General features: G+C 45.3%; 1 protein-coding gene across 5 annotated transcripts in view; it reads left to right on the top strand.

The window, feature by feature from the left end:
- LOC147099964 (A-kinase anchor protein 13-like) overlaps positions 1–23,072 on the top strand; it is a 482,784-nt gene that overhangs the window by 316,863 nt on the left and 142,849 nt on the right. For all 5 annotated transcript variants that reach the window (XM_085968506.1, XM_085968508.1, XM_085968507.1 and 2 more), the window contains exon 11: positions 18,687–18,820. In XM_085968506.1, the coding sequence (XP_085824632.1) occupies positions 18,687–18,820 (134 nt within the window). The remainder of the gene's footprint in view (positions 1–18,686; positions 18,821–23,072) is intronic.

The following is a 23,072-nucleotide window of genomic DNA, read 5'->3' as shown; positions in this document are numbered from 1 at the left end:
AACAAGGTCAAACAAGAGAAAATAGCGTGGGTTGGCCAGAAGTTGATGGAGGCGGGACTGAAACCCGGCAAGTGGGAGTCCCGCCTCCAAAAGCTCCCCATTGGCAAAATCACCCCCTGGACTAGCATCCCTCACCTGGAGCACAAAGTTCTTCCAAAAAAGTAGCGCAATAATAAGCAGGACTGTCAGTACCACGCATCAGATTGGGTACGTATGTTGCATTAAGCACTTTGCTGTAGCCTAAAACTGCAGCATGAAGAAAGAAGCAGGGAGATTAATGAAGTTTACACATAACTGTGAGAATTAGATCAGAGGAAGGCGAGAAGGAATTTTTATAAACATTTTGAGGGATTTTTGTTTTTTACAAACTCTATAAACCAGACTCCAGGTGGTATGAATGAATAACCAGATCAGGAATCTGGAAATCAGAGGTGTTGGGATAAGCTATATGGGACATCTAAAAACCACTAATGGAGGTGTAATTCATTCAACGTTTTCAAGTCCTGCAGTCTTAAATAAAATACCTTTTTTTTAACTCCCTAACTTCAAGACCTCACACAGTGCCAAGGTAAGTTCGAATGAAGAAGTCCCTTCAGCCCATTTGATTTCATACTTTCAGTATACCAGCCCTCGTGCCTACCTATTACAGCGTTTAACATCCCCTTGAATGGGTGATACCTGGGTTCACTGTCCCATCCACAGAGCCCGAAGTGAATTCTTCCTGCCCATCCCCAGAGATTCATTGTTGTTCTTAAATCAAAACTTTTAAAATTCTGACTACATCCCATTCCATTATTGAATGTTACATCATATATTTTTTTTAAAATTCAAAATGAATCTGTGTAGATGCAGGCTTTGTGACTTTTGTGCTTTGACTGAAGACTGCAAATGATGGAAGTGCAGAGCTTTATACAAGAGCGATAATCTAGGCCTCCCAACAGTTTATGGTTATGAAGAAACACTATTTCTCCATGCAGTTTACTGCCTGGGTCCGCAATGCATCCGCTGCTAATCAGCTTCCCAAGCTACTGCTAATTGGTACCTCCCCCCCCCCCCCCCCCCACTGATGAACCGCACTTGAGGCCGACATCTGGTGATCAATATCAACCGAGTGAAGCTGCCAAATTGCACACGTGGTGTCCTTCACCTCACAGGAGACACACAAACCATTTGCCTTTATTTTGATTGGGATTCATTGGAGAGAGAGAAAAAAGCAAGTGATGGAAATCTTCACTTAAAACCAGAAAATGCTACAAACGTACAGCTGGTCAAAAGATGGAAGACAGGTTGGCATATTGGGCACGATCTTTCTGTCACCGGAGAACCTTGTGGAATAAGTCATAGCCAGTAGCGGGTGATGAAATGGCGCAGTAATATAAACTGATTTAGGGAAACGAGCAGTCACAAAAGAGAAGAGGAAGGGGTCACTGACGTAATAAAACTCACTACACACTTGGTTTGAGTATAAAGCAAGGCTTTAATCAACTTGTTTCAGAACATGGAGGTCTAGTTGTACTTCACTAGTTCCTGTTTACACAATGTCCTGGGCAAGCTGGGCCCACGCCCGAGTATTTATACTCCTTGGACGGCGCCACCAGCTGGCCGCCCAGTGTTATTTCATAGGTAGTTTCTCGATGATGAGATTTATGACAGTCGATTTGTTAACTGGGTCCAACTCGTAATGTTAACCTGACTTTCCCTTTCTGTTGCTGACTGACCGCCTGTGAATTTCCAGTGTTTCTGTGCTCTGCCTTGTTGTCTTGCCTGCGATCGGCCATCGTGTGGCATCTTTCTAGTGTGCAAATATCGGCAGCGCCGGAGATGGCACAGACAACCTCCAGTGTCATTTAATTTTCAAATGACTCCGCGCTGTCAGTTAACAGTGGAGCTACACAAAGACATTCGCAATAATTTTTTTTTAAACCTGCGTACCTCCCACACACGCCAGTGTAGAAAACTGCTAAAAGCTGATCAGCTTCAAGCACCCCTCCTCCAAAAAGCTGACAACTGAATAGAAGGTCCTGATTATATGTCTGCGACGTGTGAAAGCAAGTCATTACATGGGCTGCTAAATGAAGGTGTAGGTAGATCCAGCATTCCTTAACTTGTATTGGAGGAAAAAGACACAAAGGGGAAAGTATTACCGTTGAAGGCACAAGTTGTATTTCCTCGGGGGATTCTGGCTCGTGCGCCCCACAGAAATGCAGTGTCCACTCGCACATCTGCCAGTATTTGTAATCTACCGTGAATGTGCCCATTGCAATTTTTTCTTGTAAGAATGAGCATTGGCTGCATTTTATTGAAAACAGCATTGTCGTCGCCATTTTGGGAATGAATGAGTTATCTTTATATTTTGAAGTTTCTAGCGGGAGCAGCAGATAATCTATTACTGGGAGAAAAGTTTTAATTTTGCTCTTTATAGTGGAAAAAAAACACATCCCAGCAAATAGTCTAATTGACGATGGGATCATTGAGGTCAGGAGTGTAGATAGCTTAATTCAGAACTGTGCACTCCTTCCAAGTGTACAGTGCACCAATTGCCTCCTCCTGTGCTGTAGGTTTCTATGATACGAACTTTTGATAATTATAACATTTTGAATTTCTACATTTCAGAAGTGTATTCTAGTTATTTGTTAGACGTCATAATTGATGTGGAAAAACAAAAAAAGTTTGGGTTTTTAACAGACTATCCCTTCCCTTCTTGTCCCGTGTTCTATCCCAGTTCACAAAGGCACTGAACCCCTCCAGACCCAGATCGGAGAGTTTGTACCCATCTACTTCCCCACTCTGTTCAGCGATGCACTCTCTTCCTTCAACCCTTAAAGTTCAAGCTGGTATTCGTCTTCCGCCCTCTGTTCATGTTGGCACTCCTTTCTCACTGCCCCTTCAGTTAATGCTGCCCTTCTTGCCTCTGCCCCAGTTCTTGCCCCCTCACGTCAGCTAATGGCGGCACTCTGTCCTCCCCTCTCTTTCTGTTAATGCTGGAAGTATCCCTTGCTTCTCCTCTGCCTAAGTTAGACTGGCACTCTCCTTCATTCGCCCCAGACCGCCACTCGCAGCTGTGTTCCTTCCCCCTGCGCCACTCCACCACTGCTCCTCAGTTTCTGCCCCCTTATTTCTCCCCTTCATCTCCCCCACCCCCCCCCCCCCCACCCCTCTCATTGTCACTCCTGCAGGTACTTGGTGATTTAAGCTGCGCACTGTAAGAATTCAGCTAATGGCAGCACTCTGTCCTTCCCCTCCCTTTCTGTTAATGCTGGAACTATCCCTTGCTTCTCCTCTGTCTAAGTTAAACTGGCACTCTCCTTCATTCACCCCAGACAGCCACTCGCAGCAGTGTTTGCCTTCTTGTGAGAATTCCTGCATACAGTGGACAGTGGCTTGAATCCCAAAGTAGCAGCGGGACATGGGGGTATGACTGGCATTGGTGGGCCCCCAGAAAGGGGACAGTTGACCTGTATACACCTCTGACTGACCCTGGTACCACAGATGCGCCAGTAGCCCTAGTCACCTTGCACTTATTGCAGGCCTGTGCAGGAGAAAATAGATCTTTCAACTTCTAGCAGTTTTTTTGTGAAGCCATTTCCTCCCTGGCACACAGTCACGCTTGTGGTGTGTCAAGTCAAAAGCACGCTGGAAATGTACATAAATTACATACGAATATTTGTTTCGTGGCATAGCTCTGTGCTTCGAGCCAGGGAAGTCTGGGGCAGGTGAGGAATGTCACAGTTCTGAGGTCCTGGGAAGTTCAAATAGGAGACAGTGCGTCAAGTCTTGACTTTACAGTGAAGATGCGGATGAGAGAAAGAGCTTGTAGAATGGCGAGATGAGAATATTTTGTTGCACAGCAAGTTGTTATGATCTGGAACGCACTACCTGATCGGGTGGTGGAAGCAGATTCAATACAGGAAACTTTCTGGTATCCGGCACGGACGGGACCGACGTGGTGCCGGTTCATCAACAATTCCGGATAACTGAACGCTATAGTAAAAGATACGGAGCTCAGAGCTCCGTATAAAGCAACAAACCACAGCTTCAAAACAATCGGCACAAGTTGCAAGTGTCTCTGTAGCTTAGCAACAGCTTCAGCTACACCCTTGCACAGCAACAACTGGAGTTTAAAAAGTAATAAAAGTTATCTGAACCAACTCCTGAATTTTGCCGGTGGATAGAGCGTTCCGGTTATTTAGGGGCCGGTTAATCGAAAGTTTCCTGTAGTAACTTTCAAAGGGGGAATTGGATAAATACTTGCAAGGGACGGAATTGCAGGGCTATTGGAGAAAGGGCAGAGAAATGGCTCTCATTGGAAAATTGGATATCTCCTTCAAAGAGCCGGCACTGGAAAGATGGGCTGAATGGCCTCCTTCTGTGCTGTACATTCTATTTGTAGCTTAGAAAGAGTCTGAGGGAAAGGCCAGAGGGCCAGTGACCCTTTTAGTATCAATTTAAATAGCGGTGAGAGTGAAAGGAAAAGCCAGGCATGAGAAAAGCATCACTCGTTAGACGTGCCTTTTCGTGTATGCTAATCAGATTGCTGTAGCTTTAACAGGTTGAGCCCTGAATTTGGCCGTGATTTATAGCGCTGTGGTGTGATTCTGAAAGTTGTGCAGATATCAGGTACTCCTATATTCTGTTTTTAAATATTATGCATTAAATTTACAGGTGGTCGTTTTTGCTCCTGTGATAGGGTAGGAAAAAAGTGTGCCAGTTAAAAGCATCAAAGAAATTGAATGTACCTACATTACTTTGTGTATTGTGTACCTTTGCGGAACACAGTCCAGAAATTTATATTCAAAATTAGAGGGAAGAAAGACAGACTTGCATTTATATAGCGCCTTTCACGGCCTCAGGACGTCCCAAAGTGCTTTACAGCCAATGAAGTACTTTTTGAAGTGGAGTCACTGTCGTAATGTAGGAATCACACCACCCAATTTCCACACAGCAAGCTCCCACAAACAGCAATGTGATCATGACCAGATCATCTGTTTTACTGATGCTAGTTCAGGGATAAATATCACCAGGACACCGGGGAGAACTCCCCCGCTCTTCAAAATAGTGCCGTGGGATCTTTTATGTCCGTCTGAGAGAGCAGACCGAGCCTCGGTTTAACGTCTTATCCGAAAGGCAGCCCCTCAGACAGTGCAGCCCTCCCTCAGTACAGCACTGGGGTGTCGGCCTAGATTCTGTGCTCAAGTCCCTGGAGTGGGACTTGAACCCATGGTCTTCTGACTGGTAGAAGTGCTACCACTGAGCCACAGCTGACGATGTAATTTAACTGCCAAGATCTAAAAAGCTATCCTACGCACTCTTCCTTCTCCCTGCATCCTCGCAGTGGTCAAATCAAGACTCATTGCAATGGTTCCTACCCTAATTTATCATTTCCCAGGGCATCAAACTGTGAAGCTCTTTACCTCAATCTTCTCTTCCTTCTTCAATTCACAGGCTTATAAAACACGAGTTTGGCATCACCTAACCACCATTGCTTAATTTACCTCATCACCCCTCCGACTCTTTACAACCTCGGTGATGTCCTTCTTCTTCTTCTTAGGCAGTCCCTCGAAACCGAGGATGACTTGCTTCCACATTAAAAATGAGTTCGCAGGTGACTGATGAGTCCAATGTGGGACCTACAGTCTCTTGTCACAGGTGGGGCAGACGGTGGTTGAAGGGACGGGTGGGTGGGGTGCTTGGGTTGACGTGCTCTCCTTGCGCTGCCTGCGCTTGGCTTCCGCTTGCTCCCGGCGAAGAGACTCGAGGTGTTCGGCGCCTTCCTGGGATGCTTCTCCTCCACTTTGTGCGGTCTTGACCCAGGGCTCCCAGGTGTCGATGGGGATGTTACACTTTTTCGAGGAGGCAAAAAGTGGTGATGTCCTACACTATGGGCCTTGGCTCTTGTTCCAGGTTTCTTCATTTACAAAAAAAACTAAGGGTGCCAAAAAAGAGGGAAAGCAAAGTTATTCATTCCTTAGAATGAAAACCCACTTCTATATTTTTCTAGCTTTGTCATCGTTTGCAGCCAGGGTCTGGCACAAGTCCTAAACCTCCAATTATTGCATCCTCCTCCCCATCCCCACCCTATCCTGTGGAAGAGCCAGGTTTGCTGCAGTACAGGCCGAGTGCCAGTTACACATTCCCACAGTATTCAGCCCACTAGATGCAGGCTCGCATGATCAACTCTCAAAGCTTTGTGAATGTTAAAATTGGACCAAACTACTTAATCAAAATAATTATGCTCGCAGCAGCTAGAAATGTCATAGATGTGATAATCATTGACTGTAATACATAAAAGTGGCAATGAGTAAGTCTTATTGTCGTCATGAAACACTATGTTGTTTGGAGTGCCCTATTATATGTTACGTACTTCCCCCTCCCTTCTTCCACAACTCCTTCCTGACCTCTGTTTTCTCCCTTCCTTTGATGAAGGCGGTTACTCGTGTTGGTGCATGGTTCCATGGGTGGTAGGAACCTTTCCCAACTGCCCACCTTCACATGCTAGTCTAGGCAGTTAGTGTTGGCACACTGTTCAACTATTTTTGTGGGTAGGGAATGGTTGCTTCCAGCAGAGCCTGATGCTGCTGTTACCCATCATCCATACACGTGTGCTTTCCGATGGGGGTCATTTGAGAGCGATCATGAGTAGGATCCCTAGTTGACTACTCTGTGCCCAAAACACCACCAGGTCTAGGAGGCCAATTATCATACCAGCACTACAGCCTCCGCTGTGATGAGCTAACTCAACACAGACTCTGTGAATGTTCCTGGACTTTATGGCTCTACTGCATCACAGGGTCCACTTATGCATGAACCAGACTGATACCTGGGATGGCAGGAATGACGTATGAGGAGAGATTGGGTTGATTGGGCTTATACTCGCTGGAGTTTAGAAGAATGAGAGGGGATCTCATTGAAACTAAATTCTAACAGGACTAGATGCAGGAAGGATGTTCCTGATGGTGGGGGAGTCCAGAACCAGGGGTCACAGTCTAAGGATAAGGGGTAAGCCATTTAGGACAGAGATGAGGAGGAATTTATTCACCCAGAGAGTGGTGAACCTGTGGAATTCTCTACCACAGAAGGCAGTTGAGGCCAATTCATTAAATATATTCAAGAAGGAGTTAGATATATTTCTTAAGGCTAAAGGGATATGGGGAGAAGGCAGGGATAGGGTACTGAGTTTGGATGATCAGCCATGATCTCATTGAATGGCGGAGCGGGCTCAAGGGGCCGAATGGCCTACTCCTGCTCCTATCTTCTATGTTTCTATAACTCACGACGAGGACCATTATTCTTTTGAGGTTGAAGAGCTTGGCTCTGAAGGCACCAGGCTTTGCGTTCTGCATTGAATCTCTTGCTAGATCATCTCCTTTGTATTTCATGGCTTTTATAAAGTGAAGGTTTGTTAAGAAGTAATGAATGTAACAACTTCAGTAATGGACTGATTGAAGTGAAATGCTACCCATTTTATCAAATGATGCACCTTATTCGTCAACTTCTGAACCTAATCCTCCTCCAGTGACTGAGTTGGTGGGATCGGACATGGACATTGTTTTTACCAGCAGAGGGTGGTGCTGCTTCTCCTTTCTGCAGTGTGTTTGAGGTAGAATCTCCAGCTGGTCTACAGCTGAGCTGTAGAACTTTATCTTGGAAAGTATGTTAATTTTGTTACAACTTGTGAGTTTGATAATTTTATGTACTGCTGAAGAGTAGAAGGAAGGCCCTGGTTATGTCCTTCCACCCAAAATGCGCAGTCAGATGGAAGCTGTAGTATTTCTTTGGTTGCACACCAGATGCAGTGGTTCAAACGATAAGATTTTGTTGTAATTTAACATTTCTTAAAACGGGTCAGATTTTCCCGTTGAATATTAGGAGGCCAACTTTGGGCTGCCAATACAAACTCCTGTTTTCCTGCAGACAGTCATCGAAATGTCTTCCTGTTTGATGCGCCGCCCTGTGTACTGAGGCCTGTGACGACTTCTTCCTTCCACTCCCTCCATCTATGGAGGAACTCCTTTGGGTGGAGTAGTTGTAGGAAGCTGAGGTCCGATGAGTAAGCATGAAACAAATATTCGAAAACCAGATGTGAGCACAGCAAAGTTTTTTTTTAAATGTTAAATCTTGAAAAGAATTGGGCTTCTGGAGTGCAACAACTGGGAAGGCGGAGGATGGAACTGATACTTTAATTATCATCATGTTTATCTTCTCTATATAAGGTGACGTAATAAAACTCACTACGCACTTGGTTTGAGTATAAAGCAAGGCTTTAATCAACTTGTTTCAGAACATGGAAGTCTAGTTGTATTCACTAGTTCCTTGTCTTTACAAAACGTCCCTGGCAAGCTGGGGCCAACGCCCGAGTATTTATATTCCTTGGACGGCGCCACCAGCTGGCCGTCCAGCGTTATTTCACGAGTAGTTTCTTGATGATGACATTTATGACATAAGGTATCATAGAATAGAAGTGGCTGTACTTCAAATAGAGCCATGGGATTTTTTCTGTTAAACCAAAACTACTGGAACAGGGAGACAGGAGGACTTTATTATCTGATCCTTCACTTATGTTTGTTCTACATCGCGCACTACATGCTCAGCCAATCTTTGGCTGGAGTTATGTTACCGGTTTGAGAGAGTGCCGAGTGTACGAGACCCGGTGACTTGGATTTAGTCACCCACGTTATACTGCCACTTTTGCGTCGATTATACACCCAAACACTGCACCATAAACCCTTCTCTTAAATTCCAGCCTCTTTGTTGAGGAGGTAAAATTCCAGTTGTTGCCTTGTGTACACATTCTCAGTGATGAACATTGGACCTCAAATTGGATGTTGACATGTTGTGTCCTGAGTAGGATAAGGGTCGTATTTGCAGAAAGAGTTCATCAACACCAACCAATATAGAAATTGGAGAGTAGTACTAGCATGGCTCAGGTGCTAGCTTAATGGTCTTGCCCCTGGGTCTGAAGCTTGTGAGTTTAAATCCCACACCAGCAATTGAGTGCGCAATCTAAGAGCTGTCCTTCAGGCGCGATGTTTAATCAAGATTCCATCCAGCTGAATGTTAAAGGTAGAATGGAAAGATGGCAGGGTTGGTATACCGGAATCCAGTGAGCTTAACTGGCATTCTCCATCTGAACCTGTCTTGTAGTCCACCGGAGAAGTACTTGCTGACCTATTTTCTTAAAGGGTACGGCAACACGGCGGTATTCCAGTTTGAATGAATGTTCTACCCTTGCAATCTGTGGAGCTTCCAGCTTTGGCAGGGCTATCTCCACCCAGTCGTGCCCATGTGCCCCTGGATTGGCGGCAAAGAACGCCAATAAGGGGCAGTTAGGAAGTAAGTGGCTTATGAAAGTAAAAAAAAAAGGAAGGATTGTTTTCCATTGTTTGATGAATCAGAAACAAGCGGCATGGACACAGGATTATCAGAAGAAGAATGAAGTTAGAAAATAAAAACCGTTTCACATGGAGGGGTTATTAGAACATGGAATACTTCATCACAAGTGTATTATGAGACAGAGACCAGAGCATCATCCAAAAGGGAATTGGATAAGTAGTTGAAAATGAAGACTATAAAAGGATATGGCGAAACCGCAGCGAGTGGTTAGGATCTGGAATGCACTACCTGAAAGGGTGGTGGAGGCAGACTCAATCGTGGCTTTCAAAAGGGAATTGGATAGGTACCCGAAGGAAAACAATTTGCAGGGCTGCAGGGGAGTGGGACTAGCTGTGAAGTGCTCTTGCAGAGAGCAGGCATGGGCTCGACAGGCCGAATAGCCTCCCTCTGTGCTGGGGGAAAAAAATGGGATTAGGATAGATGAAGAGCTAGTACTGGCACCGCTGCAATGGGCTAAATGGCTGCTTGCCATGCTGTCGTTTCTGATTGGCCCACCCTACCGTGTCAACGAGAAGAAGAAGCAAAAAGATCTTCGAAACCAAGGTTTCTATCAGAAGCATGAAAAATGTCCAGTGCTAACATTGACATTACAGGCATGAGTCTTGATTTAAACACAGTAAGGAGGCAGAGATAAAGGATGTAAGGATAATGTATTTGCCGCTTGGTAGCAACAAACTAAATCCAGGGGAGCACTGACCATGTTGACCTCCATCAAGGGGAGGCAAGAGAGGGCTCCACTATCAACAAACCTTTTCCTATATCCTGTGCAGGAGTCGAGAAAGGCACTGGGGTCTCCCCAGATATTGGAGCAGCATTAGATGGACTTTATAGAGTGATGGGTTATTTGTCATGAGTTTACAGAAAATATTCAAAGCTTTTCAATACAACTCTTTAGAAGTGGCGATGTCCCTTTAAATGAATAAGACTGACAACTTTGAAGAGACCATATTTAATGCTATACACAGAAATGAATCTTGATAGGATTCAGTGTTTAAACCTTGTTATGACAACTGCAGTTATAGCTTTTAGCTGGGCTGCACCTGGTGATCTAATTCCTGTTTACTGCAAACTAATACACCCCTTCCTGGTGTACACAAACAGCACAGGACAGAACCTTCAATTTAAACTTGACTAAACCTTTTCTGTTTTGACAAGTTCTTAGTTTGAGCTGCCTGATGCATAATTACTCTGCAAAAAAACACTGAACATTAAACAAGCCATTAGGCGGTGATGAACATGTCTATGCTACACTGGGCAGACCAAATTGGGTGAAGTTCAAAATTACAAGATCGATGTGGTTGAGGGAAGCCGGTCATCCATCCCGGAAAAAAAAAACCTCCACTTTCCCATCAAATGTTTCTTTTTTTTTAAATGATTCCAATAATTTTGTCTCCGTTACCTTAACTAGGATTCCATTCCGCGCATTGCACGCTCGGTGTGAAGAAGTACTTCTGCAATGAGTTCTAAATTTGAATCTGTTCCCTCTTGTACTACTGTCGGAGCTTAATTTGGAGTTGCATCTCCGATGTACCTTTTCTATACTTTATATCTGTGTGAATATAAATCCGATCTTCTGTGGCGGCAGCACCGTGCCAGTGGATGCGTTGAGTAGAGGGAAATCCATCTGAAGCTTACAGAAATTGAGTGCAATACACAATTAAAAAAAAAAAAAAAGACTTGCATTTATACCACGCCATTCACAACCTCAGGACGTCCCAAAGCGCTTTACAGCCAATGAAGTGCTTTTGTAGTGTCGTCACTGTTCTAACGTAGGAAACGCGGCAGCCAATTTACGCACAGCAAGCTCCCACAAACAGCAATGTGATAATGACCAGATAATCTGCTTTTAGTGATGTTGGTTTGAGGAATAAATATTGGTCAGGACACCGGGGAGAAGTCCCCTACTCTTCTTCGAAATGGTGCCACGGGATCTTTTACGTCCACCTGAGAGAGCAGACGGGGCCTCGGTTTAACGTCTCATCTGAAAGACGGCACCTCCGACAGTGCAGCGCCCCCCTCAGCACTGCACTGGGAGTGTCAGCCGAGCTGTTTGTGCTGAAGTTTTTGGAGTGGGACTTGAACCCACAACCTTCTGACTTGGAGACAAGAGTGCTACCCACTGAGTCACGGCTGACTTTGTATAACGTCATCTCTTAGTCCCCCCCTTTCAAGGTAGAATAACCCAAGTTCCTCTGATGCCAGGAATCAGTCTTGCGGCTCCCTTCTGCAGCCCAGTGCCTCCCCTGTGACATTTTTTTTTGTATGACTTCATGTGGAATTTATTTTTCTGTAAAGTTTCAAATGGAATTTATTTAAAAATTCCTGTAGATTTGGGGTGTGCGTGTGTATTCTTTAAAATAAAAACAGACAATGCTGGAAACACTCAGCAGGCCAAACAGCATCTGTGAAGAGAGAAACCGAGTTAAAGTTTCAAGTCAATTGACCTGAAACGTTAACTCTGTTTCTCTCTCCACAGATGTTGCCTGACCTGCTGAGTGTTTCCAACATTTTCAGATTTTATTGCAGATTTCCAGCGTTCGCAGTATTTTGCTGCTGGTTTTATTTTTTTGGTACAGCATAAAACGGATGCCCCTTAGTGAGATCGAACCAGTATCTCTGCAGGTACAGTCCATTGCCTGAGTATATAAAACTAGGGCTGCCACTGATTGCCTAGAGCAAAACTGGATTGGGAGGGAAGGGCGGGGTAACATATATTTTGAGTTCATTTGCTGTGTTTGTGCATGCATGGGACAGGAGACCATTCACGCAGCAAATGGTTTAAAAAAAAACTCTGTAGTTTTCAAATATCAAAATCGTAGAGCAACTGGCGAGCTCCCACAAGCAGAGAGGTGGTAATCCCCATCACCCGCACAGCGTACCCACCCCTGAAACAGGCAGTCGCCGGGAGAATCTTCAGCAAAGATTACGCTGGGCAGTACGGGCAGGGCTCCGCGGTACAGTGAGGGGAACTGCTACCAGGGCTGCAGCTTTAAGGTAAAGAGAGCTTAAAGTGGGATGTCTGAAGCAAGCTTCTACTGGTGGCTGTGCACGAGCCGACCACCCACCCTCTCTCAGCAAGGTTAGAGGATGCCCTGGGGAAACAACTCCATGAAAGAGTCGGTTTGTGTGTGTGTGTGTGTCTGTCTGTCTGTCTGTCATCTTTTTGGAAGGTTGGTTGTATTGAAAACAGTGCTAACCCTAGATGCAAACTTCCTTCCAAAGAATTGTGTTTGCCAAAATTGATAATTTTGTTTACTGGATCCTATAACTCGAGTTAAAGAAAACAGTTGCTTTTCTGTCAATGCAGCAGTAAATGGTGATGGATGGAGCGAGCCCTATTAATTCAGGTAGTGTAGAAGCTGGTTTCTGTTACATTTCCCTACTTTGGACCATACCTATTAGGGGGGAAAAAACTAACGTCTGTGCATCTTTCAACACCCCCCCCCCCCCCAAATATTCGATATGTGCCCCATGAACTGTTTATGCTTTATGGCAGCAGAGAATGTTTTTATGCATTCCCAGCAGTGTTTCAGTTCATTTATTGAAGGTTGCTTCCACTATTTCTGATGGAGTGGGCCTTTGGCGTAGCGGTAGCATCCCCGCCGCTGGGCCAGAAGGTGTAGGGTTTCGAACCCCGCTCCAGACAGTCCCGGCAAGTGGAGTCGGAGCTCTGGCCCTAAATTCTGGGTTGACATCCAGCGGGATACTTGCGTCCGTGGGTGTGGGTGGCCCCCCCCCCCCCCCTTCGTATGGGTTGTGGGAGCCCGTAAAACCCTCCCGCCATAGGACTAACCACCCTAATGGCTGGTACGAAGATGGTTACGGTCACGGAAGGAGCGTTAATCGCGGCCAGAAATCCTTCCACCACTTCATACAGTTCCCCAAAGGGAACAGTGTGAAGACACGTACGACGACGACTATTTCTGATCCTCCTGCAAATGGTTTGCATTCCAGTATTTATGTGCTATACTTTTGGACAACTGTGTTTTCTATGGAGAAAAAAAATTATTTAAATGTCAATTGGTTAAACATTTCATTTTAGGATTATTTAATTTAATCAACATGCGATTTTTCACTTGGCTTTTTCTATTGAGCACTGGTTCCTTGTTCTAGGTCAAGCTTTTGTTTGACTAGTGCAGTCCCCATGGATTGGAGGATAGCTAATGTAACCCCACTATTTAAAAAAGGTGGTAGAGAGAAAACAGGGAATTTTCGACCGGTAAGCCTGACATCGGTAGTGGGGAAAATGCTAGAGTCCATTATAAAAGATGTAATAGCAGAGCACTTGGAAAACAGTGACAGGATCGGACAAAGCCAACATGGATTTACAAAAGGTAAATCATGCTTGACTAATCTACTGGAATTTTTTGAGGATGTAACTGGTAGAATAGATAAGGGGGAACCAGTGAATGTGGTGTATTTGGACTTTCAGAAGGCTTTCGATAAGGTCCCGCATAAGAGATTAGCGTGTAAAGTTAAAGCACATGGGATTGGGGGTAAGGTACTGTCTTGGATAGAGAACTGGTTGGCAGACAGGAAGCAAAGAGTTGGAATATACAGGTCTTTTTCCGAGTGGCAGGCAGTGACTAGTGGGGTACCGCAGGGATCGGTGCTAGGACCCCAGCTATTCACAATATATATATAAATGATCTAGACAAGGGAACTAGATGTAATATCTCCAAGTTTGCAGACGACACAAAGCTGGGTGGGCGTGTGTGCTGTGAGGAGGATGCCGAGAAACTCCAGTATGATTTGGACAGGTTGGGCGATTGGGCAGATGCATGGCAAATGCAGTATAATGTGGATAAATGCGAGGGTATCCACTTCGGTGGCAAAAACAGGAAAAGGGGAAGTGCAACGAGACCTGGGTGTCCTTGTGCACCAGTCGCTGAAGGTAAGCATGCAGGTGCAGCAGGCGGTTAAGAAGGCAAATGGTATGTTGGCCTTCATAGTGAGAGGATTCGAGTACAGGAGCAAGGGTGTCTTGCTGCAGTTGTACAGGGCCTTGGTGAGACCACACCTTGAGTATTGTGTGCAGTTTTGGTCACATCTGAGGAAGGATGTCCTTGCCATGGATAGAGTGCAGCGAAGATTCACCAGACTGATACCTGGGATGGCAGGAATGACGTATGAGGAGAGATTGGGTCGATTCGGCTTATATTCGCTGGAGTTTAGAGGAATGAGAGGGGATCTCATTGAAACTTATAAAATTCTAACAGGACTAGACAGACTAGATGCAGGAAGGATGTTCCCGATGACGGGGGAGTCCAGAACCAGGGGTCACAGTCTAAGGATAAGGGGTAAGCCATTTAGGACTGAGATGAGGAGGAATTTCTTCACCCAGAGAGTGGTGAACCTGTGGAATTCTCTACCACAGAAGGCAGTTGAGGCTAATTCATTAAATATATTCAAGAAGGAGTTCGATATATTTCTTAAGGCTAAAGGGATCAAGGGATATGAGGAGAAAGCAGGGACAGGGTACTGAATTTGGATGATCAGCCATGATCTCATTAATGGCGGAACAGGCTCGAGGGGCCGAATGGCCTACTCCTGCTCCTATCTTCTATGTCTATGTACCAACACTTAGTAACAGCATCATTTTTGAGTCAGCTTTATTTGGGAGTTGTCAGCTTTTCTGAACCTTGTAGGTCAACTTTTGCTAGTTTGGAACGTATGGTGTTGCAACCTAAAAGCTTTTAACTTTCGAGTCCCACTCCAGGGATTTGAGCACAAAAATCTAGGCTGACACTCCAGTGCAGGACTGAGGGAGTGCGGCACTGTCGGAGGTGCCATCTTTCGAATGAAATGTTAAACCGAGGCCCCGTCTGCTTTCCCAGGTTGGACGTAAAAGATCCCATGGCACTATTCCGAAGAAGAGCAGGGGAGTTCTCCCCGGTGTCCTGGCCAATATTTATCCTTCAATCAACATCACCAAAAACAGATTATCTGGCCATTATCACATTGCTGTTTGTGGGAGCTTGCTGTGCACAAATTGGCTCCCGCGTTTCCTACATTACAACAGTGACTACACTCCAAAAGTACTTCATTGGCTGTAAAGCGCTTTGGGACGTTCGGTGGTCGTGAAAGGCGCTATATAAATACAAGTCTTTTTTTCTTTCTTTAAACTGGGAACTAGCCACAAATATCATCAGTCACTCTCGATCCTGGATCTGACTCCTGAACGCTGCATGCTTTTTCAATGCTGCATGCACCTTCCCTTTCTGCACAATTTTTCGTTCGGAGGGGAGCGAGAGCGAGAGAAGCCGTCGGACTTGACTGTCCTGTAGTTCGCAGAGTACCGAGAGTCGCACTCCGCCAAGTTAAAAGCTGTGAATCAGAGTCTTGTTTCCTCCTGTTATGCACAGCTCGGGTAGTGTTCTTCCTTGAGGCAATGAGCGCATTATCCAAACAAGCAGAATGCAATGCGAAGGCAATGCTGCCAGACCTTTGCGGCACATTTTTTCCATGGTTATGTCGCTGGGGTTTCTGAAGCTTCCTTCGTAGTTGCTCACCTAGCAATTTTACCCATTCACTAGAATTTGGCTGCAGAGTGTCAATGAAATAATTAGAGAAAGGTGACGTAGGAAAGGGCTGGGCAGTCGTCTGAACGCATTGCCGCTGTCTGTTAGAACTAAGTTCTGGGCTCTGGATCATTTGGTGGTTTTTGCTGTGTAAAGTATAGCAGACAGTTGGCCCACTTGATCTGCCTTTACTGTGTTTCCAGTTCTAAATATGGAGGGGGGGAATTAATAGATTTATCAAAAGGAAGAAAGACCCTTCATTCATCATGAAACATCCTATCACATCTCTCGGGAGTGATTCACTGCCAGTTAGTTACTGTATGAAGTGCTGCCATTGTTGATTTAAATGCGGTAACCAATTTGTACGCATCAGGATCCCACAGACAGTACAAGGGGTAAAAATAAGCAGTTAATCTGTTTTTAATTGATAGTTGAGGGGGGAATGTTAGCCCGGACCCGAGAAGAACTCCCTGCTCCCCTTTGAATAGTGCTGTGGGATCTTTAAGATCTACCAGCACCACTGGAGCAGGCAGACAGGCCTTTGGTTTAATGTTTGGCAATGCGGAACTCTCTGCTGCATTGACATTACTGCCTGGTGTGTGTGTGTGTGCGCTGAAATCCAGGAGTGGAGCTCGAATGAGTGAATAAACAGAGTATAATTCTGAGTAGTGGAAAGAAAGAAAGACTTGCATTTATATAGCGCCTTTCACGACCACCGGACGTCTCAAAGTGCCTTACAGCCAATGAAGTATTTTTGAAGTGTAGTCACTGTTGTATTGTGGGAAACGCGGCAGCCAATTTGCGCACAGCAAGCTCCCACAAACAGCAATGTGATAATGACCAGATAATCTGTTTTTGTTATGTGGATTAAGGGATAAATATTAGCCAGGACACCGGGGGTAACTCCGCTGCTCTTCTTCGAAATAGTGCCGTGGGATCTTTTACATTCACCTGAGAGAGCAGACGGGGCTTCGGTTTAACGTCTCATCCGAAAGACGGCACCTCCGACACTGCAGCACTCCCTCAGCACTGCACTGGGAGTGTCAGCCTCGATTTTTTGTGCTCAAGTCCCTGGAGTGGGACTTGAACCCACAACCTTCTGACTCCGAGGCGAGTCCACTGTGCTACCCACAAAGACAAAGACATAAGAATATAAGAAATAGGAGCAGGAGTAGGCCAATCGACCCCTCAAGCCTGCTCCGCCATTCAATAAGATCATGGCTGATCTGATCCTAACCGCCAATCTACTATCACAGAACCATCTCCTGAATCTAACAGAATTAGACACACGAAATAGGAGCAGGATCAGGCTACACGGCCCCTGGGCCCGCTCCGCTACCCACAGGGCCATGTCCGATCCGAACCTAGACTCATGTCCAAATTCCTGCCCGCTCCCCGTAACCTTTAATTCCCTTTACTTCTAGGAAACTGTCTATTTCTGTTTTAAATTTATGTAATGATGTAGCTTCTACAGCTTTTTGGGGCAGCATATTCCATGGACCTACCACCCTCTGAGTGAAGTAATTCCTCCTCATCTCAGTTTTGAAAGAGCAGCCCCTTATTCTAAGACTATGCCCCCTAGTTCTAGTTTCGCCCATCATCGGGACGGGTCCTGTTTTCTCCTTAAGAGCTGACCCTTGGGATGAGGCTGTCACTTCTGTTTGGCATTGCAACGTTGCTGTACTTGCAATAAATGGGTTCATACCATTTTCTTTCAGAAAATTCTAATCTTACATATTCGAAAGTTCAAATGAGTTCTTGGAACAACGTCGGTTTTGGAAATAATAATGCTCAAGTGAAGGGAGTGGATTCTGCACTGGGTTACACTTTCTCACCCAAAAGTGCATTCTTCAGGTGTGAATCTGTCTCGAGTCTCTGTTCTCTATTGTGGGGGGCAGTCAGAGCAGAGGCTGAATTGTCCCCCACCCCACAGCTGCCGCTGAATGTTCCAATTATTTTAATGTCATTCATTTTACTTCCCGATCCATGTCCTCCCACGGCCTCTTACTAAACCGCATTGGTAGCTGTGGAGAAAGTAAGTTATTTAAACAGATCAAGTGTGTTTTATAAAAACCAGTAAGTACACAAACCATTCGTGTTAAGCCCTCTTAATAAAGCTGTGGAGTTCTTTATCTTCATCCGTCTACCTTTCCCTCCACAATCTTTTAACGTGCGCAGTTGGCATCGCCTAACCACTGTTTCTTGATTTACCTCATTTTCTCACCTACTCTTTTCCACCTTGGTGATGTCTAGCATGAAGAGCCTTGGCTCTGCTAGACTGATTATCTGCCAAGTGTGTTTACAGGACAGACCCTTGTGTGGGACGTTGCCTCAGTCCCCAGCTTCTTTTCTCCGTGCCCGTCTTTCAGATAAGACGTTAAACCGAGGCCCCGTCTGCCTTCTCAGGTGGACCTGAAAGATCCCATGGCCACTATTTCGAAGAAGAGCAGGGGAGTTCTCCCCGGCGTCCTGGTCAAAAGTTATCCCTCAACCAACATCGCTTAGACAGGATATCTTGTCCTTTATCACATTGCTGTTCGTGGGACCTTGCTGTGCGCAAATTGGCTGCCGCGTTTCCTACATTACACCAGCGACTACACTGAAGCACTTTGGGACGTCCCGAGGTTGTGAAAGGCGCTGAGGATTTGGACGGTTGCCTGAAAGTGGGTTAGTTATGGTTGTGAAAACTTCTGTGATTATTGCCTGCTCGTTTCACATGGTGAAGCACGGGGACCAATCGACAATTGTTAATGACTGCCATTTTCATTTTATCAGAATATGGCCAGTTGTCTGACCGGCAGTTGCTTGTTGAGTGTGCCTCATCGATGCCTGTGACTGGAGATCCCTTGTGCCATTCAGATGGACTGATCAGCGATGAGACCACGGAGACCGATGACCTGTTCATGAAGGTAGGGTGCAGTCTCCTTTTTGCTATTTATCCTTCTTGTGGTTGATATTTCAGGTCACTGTGGCCAATCACTGTTTGTTTTCAGTTGAGTAGATCAGTACCACGGGTGATGTATATTTTAATATTGTGGCTGGAGTGAGGTTCCACAGATTCAAACATCCCTCTGATACCTTGCCAAGATGGTCATTCTCCATATGGGTGCCCAGACAGCGGCTATTGAATTGTACAAGGAATCATCTTCCGATTAGGCACTTAATACAGCCTTCCGGACTCTCTATCGAGTTCAACAATTTCAGATCATAACCTCGGCCCCTATTACATTTTTACTTATATTTTTTATCCACACCTTTGTTTTGGCCTTTTCCCCCCCCCTCTTTTTTTTCTCTCTCCCACATGGCAGCTGTCTCCCATTCTGCCAGCGCATTTCACACCTAATCTAGAGCCGCCTTTTGTCTCCACTAGTCCTATCACCATCTCGTCTCGTTTTGAATACCTCTTAATGTCTCTTTTTTGTTCTCTCCCAGCCTGGCCTTTTAATCTATTTCATTTCCTGTGCTTCTTTAGTCTTGACAAAGGGTTTTCACCCGAAACGTTGACTCTATTTTCTCTCTACGGATGTTGCCTGGCCTGCTGAGTTTTTCCAGCATTTTCTGTTGTTATCACAACTGAGCCTGATTTTTGCTCACCTGATGGCCCACCCTTTCTCGCAAGGTCACCGCACAGCACCAGGAGTGGGAACTTTGCCTGATGGTTTTCCCTCCCCAGCCAAGGACCATTGAGGCTACAATTGTAGCACTCGTATTTCCCCAGCTGAGACAAGCTAAGCTTAGCAGCGATGAAGATCGGACTGAGGAACGTCCTGGTCTGCATGGCATAGTACAGGAAACTCTCGCTTTACCGGCACCCAAACAACCGGAAATCTCGGTTAACCGGCAAAATTCAGGAGTAGGTTCAGTTAAGTTTTTCTTCATAATAGTGGCCGTGTCTTGATTCTTGGCTGTGTAATGGGAGGTTCCTGCACTTGTTGCTAAGCAACAGGGACGCTTGGTCTGTGGTCAGGCTTCTTGCAGCTGTTGCTAAGCAACAGGGAAGCTTGGATTTGTTGCTGTGTACGAGATCTCGTACCTTTTAACTATAACTCTCTCTAATCTGGACTTTTTGATAAACCGGCACCACGCCAGTCCCGTCTGTGCCGGATAAAAAAGAGTTTCCTGTACCACCCTGTATAATGTCTTTACCCATAAACTATTGGTGGGGTTTGTCAAACCTTCCAATTTTAGGGAGAACAAATTGCAGACGAACAATTCAACAATTCTCTCATTCTCTGCTTCCATCTTGTGAGCCATTCTTGTGTTCATTTTCTGGCCTCTTGTGCATCCCGGATTTTCATTGCGCCACCATTAGCAGCCACGCCTTCAGCTGCCTAGGCTCCAAGTTCTGGAATTCCCTCCCTAAACCTGCCTCTCTCTCTCTCTCTCTCTCTCTCTCTCTCTCTCTCTTTCTCTCTTTCCTTTAAGGTGCTCCTTTAAGCTTACCTCTTTGACCAAGCTTTTGTTCACCTGTTCTAATATGTGGCTCGGAGTCAAATCTTGTTTGATAATCGCTCCTGTGAAGCGCCCTTGAACTGTTTTACTATGTTAAAGGCCCTATTTAAATGCATATTGTTGGTGTTTGTGTCAACGAACTTGCTCTTTAACCTTTATAGAGCAGTTTCACCTGCAGTAAGGAGTGTGGGCAGGCACTGCCATTATATTTCTTGTATGCCATAATGACTCATTACCAGTTCAAAACAGGGAACGAGGGGCACAGAATATATGAGGCGATGAACCTGGTCAGCGCCCAGCTCCACTTACACACAAGTCTTTTTGGCGCATGATATTTTATAGCTGTAATAAAAGGTACAAATGGAGACCTATTGCTGGCTGTTCTCATAAGTGTTTAAGTGAACTGTTGGAAGGGTTTATCTGGCGCTCAAAGCATGTCTCCCGTCAGTGAGAGAGTATTCCCACAGTGACCTTCCTCTGAAACAGGCACCTCTACTCTCAGTTAACCCTGTAACAGTGTTCATACTAAAGTCACAGAAATGCCTATCCTCCTGAGAGAGGGTGTCTTCCCCTGAAATTGGAAGAAAAATTGACCATGGTTTGAGTGGTGCGGGAAGCACCAGTTCCATGAGGCTCATCTGTAGCATTAACATATTGTGTACAAATTGAGTACAGCCCCCTCCCTGGTCATAGACAGTTCGTTCCCCCCCCGTATATAGTGAACACCCTCTTGCCATGCTATAAACATTTGCTTCTTAAAAGCTGTGGAACTCCTTATTGCCCTCAGTCTTTTCTTCTACAACCAACAGACTTTTAAAATTCAAGCTTGGTTTAATTTTGCTCTTCAACGTGTACAGTGACCTGCACCATGAAACTTGGGCCTTCGCTTTGGTTTCTGAATAAATAAAAAAGTGAAAGTTTCACCGAGCTTGGTCTTCTCGGAGACCCATGGTAACCCGTCTCCCCTGAGACGGGACTCACTGGGCACAGTGCTCGATGCTTCAAGTTATTTGTGGTCTGTTGGTAGAAATGGACCTGACAGACTTGCTGCTATTCCTCAGTTTCACACTTCCTTAAATATTGTGTGTTTTTTCATGCCTCGCAGCAATGAACTCTGTTCTTTTCCTAATTAAGTTCATATTTTTTGTCTGTCTCCTGGCTTTCATCCAGGGATCAGGGTATTCAGCAGTCATGTCATTGGGTTTAGGGTGTGGTTGAAATGTGAAATGGGAGGGATGACCGCCAGCCACTATAAAACACTGCAGTGTATGTTCTTGGCTTGGTTTCTTGGTGATATCATCTTTGTTTAATGCTAGACTTTCCCTCGCCGATGTGCATCCTTCCCCTTTGCATAAGGTGCAGCTTGTTGCACCCATTTACTAAATAGTTCAGGCAGATATTCATTAATTAGCAGGGGAATTAATTATCTTCATTAACTGGGTGAAGCAGGGCTTGGGAGTTCCAACACTGTGCGTGATAAGCGTGTGGCGTGCCTGTGACTTCTCACATGCACCATCATTGGGAAATTACTGAGCAGCAGTCAGGTGCGCCCCACGGGTTAAATGGTGTTTGTTCTTCTTTGTGTTTGAGCTGTTCGGTTCCTGACGTCATTCAGTGGCAGAGGTAGTATCAGAGGCGCAAGTGAGATTCAGTGCCTGAACATGGGGGAGGGAGAGAAAGCCGAAGGTAAGAATTCGAAACTTTGAATACTGTAGTTGAAATTGGAAAGTTACTTCAAGGAGTCATCACTGTGCGGAAAGGCTGGAGGCAATTAGTTAACGAAATGCATATTTTTGGCTGATTTGTTCAGGGCCAGCTGACCTGTTTTCGGGAGAGTTTCATGTGTTCAAAGTCCATGAGCTGCTAACTGTTGCATGCGCAGTAAAATTCGAATGCCCTTCAACCAAGGATTTGCTTTAATGCACAAATAGAGAAAGTTAAATAGGTTTTATATGATTACAAGTTGGAGGTGCCCCAACTATGGGCCTTTGGACTCTATACCCAGCAACGTTAGGGCTGCTCCGTCTCAAATTGTCTCCTCTGCCACTGCTTTCTGTTGTCTGAATTTTGTGGGCTTGAAGATTTGGAAAGGCCTGTTCTTGGTGCTTTTCCATGGTCCCACTAACCATCTCGATATTAACGCTGTATCCGAAATATGAATATGAGCATGGATTTAAACTTTGAAGTGGCCTGCAAGGCTTCATGATGTGTGCCTAAATGGCTCATGATTGCCAACAAAAAAAAATATTGAATGCTCCTGTTAGAAGTGATAGGAAAGTTAAACTTGAAACACATTGGAATACTGCAAGGTTTATTAGCAGTAGCTCCAGCTGGGACTCTCTACTGGTTACGGGCATGTTTACAAACTGAAATGAAAGTAACAGTTCATTTTCAAAGTTTACAAGCACTGGGTAAGTCAGCTTAAAATAAAAATGAACAGCCCGTTTTTCCGTTTTTGGAAGTGAGACTCACTGTCTACGATTCTTGCTCACTTAGCTTGGCTTTCAACTCGTCCACTCCTCTTCCTTTTGAAATGCTGTGGATTCATCCTTCTCTTCTTCCCCCCCACCCCAACTATCTTTACAGTCTGGGCCATGCTGATGTTGGGAATTGCTGAGCAGAGTCTCCATGCCTACCTGAATAGGGGATGGAGATGAATGTAAACCTTCAGGAGGCCTCAGCTGTAGGTCTTGTGATAGCTGGCTGCTG

Source organism: Somniosus microcephalus, chromosome 27, assembly GCF_052327205.1.
Source record: "Somniosus microcephalus isolate GS21.2 chromosome 27, FLI_Smic_1.0, whole genome shotgun sequence".
NCBI lineage: Eukaryota > Metazoa > Chordata > Chondrichthyes > Squaliformes > Somniosidae > Somniosus > Somniosus microcephalus.
Note: the sequence above shows the minus strand (reverse complement) of the source record. Positions and strands in the feature narration are given on the sequence as shown.